Source organism: Anneissia japonica, unplaced genomic scaffold, assembly GCF_011630105.1.
Source record: "Anneissia japonica isolate Jap-2015-1 unplaced genomic scaffold, ASM1163010v1 scaffold218054_len391659_cov197, whole genome shotgun sequence".
NCBI lineage: Eukaryota > Metazoa > Echinodermata > Crinoidea > Comatulida > Comatulidae > Anneissia > Anneissia japonica.
This window is the reverse complement of record NW_022743009.1, coordinates 199,420-207,521: the sequence shown is the minus strand read 5'-3', so window position 1 is coordinate 207,521 and position 8,102 is coordinate 199,420. Positions and strand designations below refer to the sequence as shown.

At 34.1% G+C, this 8,102-nt stretch overlaps 1 protein-coding gene across 1 annotated transcript in view; it reads right to left on the bottom strand.

Moving 5' to 3' along the window:
* Nucleotides 1-3,436: 3,436 nt before the first annotated feature.
* The window catches only part of LOC117119320 (E3 SUMO-protein ligase NSE2-like), an 8,304-nt gene continuing 3,638 nt past the window's right edge, over nucleotides 3,437-8,102 (bottom strand). The window contains exons 3-6 of the mRNA XM_033264104.1: nucleotides 5,787-5,893; nucleotides 4,878-5,037; nucleotides 4,543-4,735; nucleotides 3,437-4,247 (exon numbers count right to left, since the gene is read on the bottom strand). Coding sequence (XP_033119995.1) covers nucleotides 4,100-4,247; nucleotides 4,543-4,735; nucleotides 4,878-5,037; nucleotides 5,787-5,893 — 608 coding nt within the window. The 3' untranslated portion in view covers nucleotides 3,437-4,099. The remainder of the gene's footprint in view (nucleotides 4,248-4,542; nucleotides 4,736-4,877; nucleotides 5,038-5,786; nucleotides 5,894-8,102) is intronic.

Genomic DNA, 8,102 nt, shown 5'->3' with positions numbered 1-8,102 from the left:
TAGACACTTTTTGACAAAAATAAAAAATTACGACTTTGTTACCCAATGAGAAGTGTTCTAATATAGACAATGGGTCGCGTCTCATATTATTTGTTATAGTTTTATTATTCATTATTTTCACTTGACTCGCATAAATAATTTTGTTCGAAGAACATTTATATGCAGTTGTACTTCGCAGCACTTCACTTGCAATTTGCAATTTCTAGTATGTTTGATATTTTATGAGAGATAGATGTATCAGCTTCAAAATGGAAACGATTGCGCAGCCATAGTGATGTAGTGCGCATCGAGAAAAGAAGGTGCTCTCCATTTCGCCATGTTCAATTTTTTGGTAAACTATGCCTGCTGAAAATTTGATGGCGGGGAACACATGGGACTTCAAAGGCATCGCGCAAAAGTTCTTCACGCGCTGCGGCAACTTTGATCTTGGTTCATTTGCATAGCGCTGCGTGCGCGTAGCTTTTTCGAGTGATCTCCTTCTCAATAATACCTCCATGGTTCAATCATGGTTCAATCAAGGTTCAATCAAAGATACTAGAAACACAAGAGAGTATCTTTGGTTCAATACATTTCATTTCAATGCTTTTCTTTTTACGTTCAACCAATATTCTTTTTGATTATTCATTCAATGAACTATTGATTAATTAATAACTTACGACAATTTTTAATTGCATAAGATCTCGTTTTTGCCACTGAACACTTTTTCTTGCATGAGGTTTTTCAATAAATTTTTAGTTCTATTCTCTTCTTTTCTTTTTTTTTCAATTGTTTTGTGTATACAGTATTGGGACCCTCTGGAAGTCAGTTTACTACTGTCAATAAATATTGTCCATTCTTGCCTCTTGTCCATAACACGGTGGTGTGCCTCAAGGCTCGATACTTGGACCGCTTCTGTTTTTAATATTATGTCGGACCTTCCTAATTCTTCTAGTCTTTGCTGATGACACGAATATTGGTTTTTTTTCTCATAAGGATGCAAATTTACTATTAAAACGATGAACGCTGAGAAAGGTCTCTATATGGTTTAAACTTAATAAACTATCATTGAACGCCTCGAAAAGTAATTACATTACAGTATTTTCAATCAGCATAATTATTACAGTTCATTAATCGATTATAACATACGGTAACTCGTGTAAATGAGACCAAATTCCTGGGTGTCATCATTGACACAAAACTTTCTTGGAAACCGCATGTCAACCGGGTATTACATTGCATGCAACATTGGTATGCTAAACAAGCTTAAGCATTATTTTCCATCAAAAATTCTTTTAACCTACTTTAGTATTACCTTATATTTATTATATCTACACCATAAATTTTAAGAAAATCACAAAATCATTTCAATTTCGTTCATAATATAAAACTCTGAAATAATAATACAGGAATTACTTTAAATAGGCCTAAGTTTGAAACTTTATGTCCCAGCTTCCAAAAAAAAAATCCAAAACAAAACCTGTAAAAGGTTTAGAACATGTCAATGCCTGGACCAAATCATAATTGCTGTCTCTTATACACATCTGGTGGGCGGGGGGGTGGATGGGGGAGACATTCCATGAGACCACACCCATGGAATTTGAGGAAACAGTACTCTCTAGATCAGGGGTGGGCATTAAAATTGGCCGGCCGCCTGCACACATTAGGGTTTGTAATTCATTTTCACCTGTACTCTAGATGATCGGAAATGACCTTATATGGGCCTCAGTAAAATGCATCATCACCACATCACCCTTATGGTCAAAAGATAAGATAAGGTACACTTTATTGCTCCAAGTCGGAAATTCAGTTCTCACATTAAAATACAGTAAAACAATTAAAAGAATGATCATATATAATGAACTATAAAAATTACAACGTAAAAAAAGATATCAAATGAAGCGCCAACAAATTTTTCATGATCTTTTATCATCAATTTTCGGCAAACCATGCAAAGATCTAATTGTTGATTGTGATGTACCATAGTATATTAATTTTGAAACATTGTGATATACCATTGAAAATAAAACTTGTCTTTGATGTAGGCATATTCACTTTACCTACTTCGAACCGCGAGTCCAGATCCACCGTCAGCCAAACCATGGTTGGGGCTGCGGTGCAAAAATTTGAGACGATTGGAGCAACTCAATTGAAACGTCGAGATATTCTCAACAAACAACAACAGCTCTTTTCAGAACTATCTACGTGGTGTACCCCAAGCATTAATATATAATTTTGTTTTGTTTTGTTTTTTTTTTACTATGTTGCGTCAAAAGGACAATTTTGGCATACAAATGATATTGATTGGTGAAATATTGTTCCGGCCACAACCAGACCAGCTGGACAGCTTCCTACAGCCTTGTATTATAAAGTGCTTTCAGATATGATGAGGAAAAATGCAGATCCTGAATAAGTTTTGAAGGAGAAGGGAAGGAGTAGAGGAGATTGGTTAAGCTCTATACCCTTGGGCAGTGAAATTTCTAGTCTTAGCATAGTAAAAGTCAGGGGCCCCCACTGACCATTCGGATACCAAGATTTCTCTACTGATTTAGCATCACTAGAGTACAAATTAAAAAATTAAGCAGGATAGGGGAAGCTGCAGAAAAAGGGCAGAACAAATTTTTTTGCGGCTATTTATAAAATGGCCACCAAAATTCAAATATTGGCTCATAACTTTACTTGTATCAAAGTTTTTTTTTTTATTTCGAGTACTGTACAATGATGCTTAACACTGAAAAAAAAAGGTTCCTTGGGGGTATACTGCCCACTAAAGAGAGCAATAGACCCAAAAACTAAACCGTGGTAAAATACGGGAGAACATTAAAAAAGTCAACTAAAGACAAAAAAAAATGAGTTATTAACTTCGCTTGAAACACAATATCAAAATACTTCAGTTTTTAATATTTACAAAAGTTTTAATACAAAAAAATCCTTAATTAAATTTATTACAAGCCATTTTAAGTTTACTGGTATATAACAGAGAGAGTAAAGGTATCATTTATATGCCTAGATGGCCTAAAAATTTCAATTCTATTCAAATTTTTAAATTAAAACTAATAACTAACTCAATGTTTTTTAGCCATAGCTGATACAGTAGAATAAAAACACTCTTTATAATTCCCTACCTACCTTTACGAATAGGCAAGAATTTTTTTATACCGTGTTTCGCGAACTTATTTTTTAAAGATCGTCAGAGGAAGGCGAAGAGGAATAAATATAAAATTTTGTTTCCTTATTTTGCAAATAGTTTTGCCAAAACATCCAGACAAAGGAGAAAATAAAAACAAAATATTTTTGGTGAATGTAAACAGTGTGGTAATGGGACGGTTAAATGCTTCAAATTTATATCATTAGGAAGAAATACACAGATCTTATTTTCGGGGATTTCATAATAAAAATGAAGAAAAACTGTTATTTTTTTAATTTCCACTTTTTTGTGGCGGCGGGTACGCTAATTGGCCAAAAATAAAATTTTTTATTCCAAATCATCATTATTAGCATGCGGCGGGTTCACTAAACAAGGTGATGAAACATGATGAAATTGCTTTAAAAAAGTTTTATTTTTTAATAATGTATTTTTCATTTCCAATGTATTTACATTCATGGATACCAAAATATAATTGTGTGGTGCATCCATGTACATCAACAAATAAAACTCAACATAATCAAATTTATCTATTAAAATATAAGATTGTCTGATAGGGAAGACAAATGTGCAACAAATGTGGTCTACTATTTGTTATCATGGGTCTACAAAGAACAATTGAAAAAATACTAGTTTGAATAATACTGTATAAAGAAAATTCAAATATGCCAACAATTTATATCATTTTACAAGCCTATTCAGTGGCGGGTCCCCTCCCCCTAAATTTTTCAAAATTCTTTAAAAAAATGGAGAAAAAGGAAAATTATAAATAAATTTAGGCGTGACAGTGCTACTTCAGCCATCTACAGGTGCCATAATAATAATGTTCCTACCTCAGCCCCTGAGGTGGTCTACACCCTCTGTCTGTAACAGTCAATCCCTGGGGCCCCTCTACTTCAAATTCCTCATCCGAAACAGCTATTCATATGTCATGAATTTTGGAGATTTGTTATCGAGTTATTTCCTTCTCAATTTAAACTACGCAACTAATGTTTCAAGTGGTTGCAATGCTGTCCTCTTTCCAGCCTGACGGTTTTTCCTTTGTATTATCTGCCTAATTTCCTTATCATCCTGTAAGTCAGCCTTTTGTAGAGGATTCTGGTTGCCGCAACCACAAACAGGACACCTGTAATTACAGGACAACATTTATTTTAACATGTTTGTAACATTCCATACATTTTTCCCCTCCCTTCAATTTCATATGCAGTTTGTTTGTCTCCCTCTCTAGTTTAGATTTGTTATGATAATCCAAAGAGTAATCAGTATTAATAGTTACACACTTTAATTGTACCTTTTTATTTTGCAATATAAAACATTTTTGTAATAAGCTCATTGCCACCAATACCATTCTTAATATAATAGATTTCATACTTTCAAGGTTCATACAGTACTGTACCTCTATTCACTAAATGAGTACTCACATAACTTTTTTCCTGGACTTCATGTAAGTGTTAACAGCAGACTTTTCATAGCTGTGTCCACAATGTTTATTCTTCACTGGGTCTGTCATCTCCCGCTGTGTAATGGGGCATTTAAGGCTAACCTCTGCTTGAGTCATCACAAACTCCTCATCCTCTCCGAGTTCAGTTTGTGCCTGAGTTGGAAATGCTAAATCTACAAACAACAATTTACCAATTATTTTGTTACCATCACCGATATTTATCAATTGCCATAAATATTTCTCAATGATTTACGAGTTATATTTTGAGGAACAAATAAAAACAATATAATATCAAAGAACGAAAGATATTTTTACCTGGATGTTGTACCTGCCATAATTGCTTTTTCATTTCTTGGTACTTCTCATGATTTTCTAGTGGTGTCTTTTCTCCCTCTACCTCTAATTCATTTATAAATTGCTGTAAAGTTTTAATAAGGTCCTTTTCTGTACAGCCACTACCAATATTACTGGGTACCTTGTGACCGGCAAAAAAAAAAAGCAAATGAAATTTAAAGCAAAACTGAAATGAAGTTAAATTACTAATGGCAAATCGCCAGCCCAACCCACTTTTATGAGTTTCAAAGACAGATCCCCTGGAAACCCCCCACCCACCCCAATGATTAGTGGATGTGAATCACTAGGACCTTCATTTAATAATTATTAGTGGTGGATTGCCAAGCTCCCACCCCTTCCAGTTTATTGATTATCAGTATTGAACCCTTGTGTTACAATATGTGAGCTGTCGTGACAAAATGAGTTTTGTGGTACAAAAAATGAAAAATGAGTTATTGACTCAACTCAGAACTTTTGCTCTGAAATATACATATTGAACTTATTAGGAAATTTGAAACCCAATTTTTGTCAAAATATCACTTTAGACATATTTTCTTGAATATATCAAATTGACCTGGCGTACCACACGACTCATTTTGTCACGACAGCTCACATGTTACATACTGACTGATTAAAGCAGCAAGTAAATGTCTGATACATACCTCAGATAAGATAGTATAATACATACTCCAAGTATCGAAATGCATGCCATCGTGTCGGAATTCAATATTTTGACATTAATTATGCCATCATCAGGAATGATTCATTCCTGACGATGACATAATTAATGTTGAAATATTGAATCCCGACAGGATGCCGTGCATTTCAATACTTGGAGTATGTATTATACTATCTTATCTGAGATTAATTAGTGGACCCTTCGATACATACCTGGCAACTAACTTTACGGACTGCCAGTTTGAAGTACTCTAGGTTTCGTTCTAAGGCTATCATTTCAAGCATTGTGTTTTCCATCTCCTTTATTTGTTCTGTTTTACCTGAAACAAACAAAAGCTAAACTGTACTATAGAGCTCTAAATAGAGCGGATTTTTTTAAATGCCACTAAACAGGTGTGACAGATGTTGGCAATTCCACTGAATTTTGATAGTTCTAAGATTGTAAATTTTCTTTTTACTGCTTATATTCTTCGTCATTCAAATACAGGGGTCCCAAGTCTCTCCGAACTCGCGGGAGTCTCCCAGAAATCAGCAAGCAAGCAAACATGTTACCGATTGAGGGCATACTACACCACGTATATAGTGGTGTTGACGAACATTAGAATCTATGCTTGAGAAAGGATAGCCGAAGTGCATCTGAAACATTGCAGGTTAGTAACATGGTTCTACTGGTTAAATAAAAGAAAATCATTCGAAAAATATTATGAAACCAGATGAATTTATTCAAAGATATTTTTACTGCTTTATCATCATTTTCAGTACAGATACGATAAATAACTACGTACTGTAATTTGTATTGTGTTAGAAGAACTTGTTTGTATGGCTATTTTGATAGACATTCGTCAAAGATTTAATTTCTTAAAGCATTCCAGAGAGAGAATACAATAACAATCACTGACTTTTTGGTCGGTGCAAAACATTTCATAACTACGCTAGGCTACGGCCTAGTAGGAGGAGGCCTCGGTGCCCTCCTGCCTGGCCGTTGGCCTACACCTAATCCCGTTCTTTGTCTTTAAAATAGGTCTAGCATATTCCTATTAAACGTTCAGTTTGTTTAGTTTATCAGGTGTCATTGACTCAAGGAATTCCTTAACTGTTCATACTTAATATTGAATTTGAATTAACTTTCTTCAGGGACTAATTAACCTTGTTTTACGATAGTAATAATCAATTACAATTCAATTTTCATTACGGTGCACGATATCTTTGCAGCGATGAAAAAACTAGGTATTTTTTTTGCACACAAACCTAAAAAAAATCAAGCCAAGCGTCCACTATGTGAACAAGTGAGGAATAGGCAAATAACATACAGTAGGAAGTTGCAGTGACGATTGACTTATTACATTAGCATACCTGCCAACAACATTCAAATATCAAAAATAGGGATGCTGTTCATTAGTGCCATGCCCCCACCCCAAACAATTTGTAAGATGGTAATTATACATCCTAATTCCTGTACATTGCTTTAAATAAAAAACAAGAGTTACTTAATTTCAAATGTAATGTTTATTATACCTCCCAACCAACACAAATTAAGTTACATTTTAATCAGTAGGCCTACAGACTTCACCATAAAGGGCACAGTATGTTGCTTATTTCGCTGATCTCATAACGTCATTTGAGTATTTAGACGGATGACACATGACGAAACCCAAATCTTTGACAGAAAAAAGCCATAACAGAAACTAAATTTTACATAACAGATATGTTTGTACAATATTTATTTTAATAGGCCTTGGCCTTTATTGCCCAGACAGGGCTAGGCCTAAGAAGAATCTTAGGTCTAGGCTTAATCAGACCAGGGTCTAGTAGGCTAGGCCTAAAACATCTGCCAATTGAAGCCTAGGTCATAACATATCATTTGTCTTTATAATACATTATTATTATCATATTTAAAACATTGTTTATTATCTAAAAAGAACCAAATTAAACATGTAAGCCTACTATACTAATGATTGGATAGTCTGTGACAACAATGTTTATTATCTAAAAAGAACCAAATTAAACACGTACTCCTACTATACTACTGATTGAATAGTCTGTGACAATGGTGCCTTTACATCTTATTCCCTGTACTCAAAATGAAAAAAAAACAATCGTTTTTTAATTGATTATCGGCATTTTTAGTCGATTTTTGTACGGCTGGAAAATTCTAAAAATAGGGACGTCCCGACTCTTTGGCGTTTTTGACATCAGAAATTGGGACCATCCCGATTAAATCGGGACGGTTGACAGGTATGCATTTATTTCATTTATTTTATTTTATTCCGCCTTTAACGTGATAACACTTTCAGTGACGCAGCACTGATCTCACTAGTGGATCACATGAACAAAAAAGTAGAACAAAAACAAACATAAAAAAAATATACAGAAACTTAACTAAAATAAAAAAGAACGAATTCAAATGAATTAAAAAAGAAGGCAAGAGAACAGAGGGTGGTCAGAAAGATATAATTAGTTTTCTGTTTTGATCAAAGTTTTGACATTTTTAAGTTGGAGATCATTTAATTCTATTTTAATTTGGTTTGG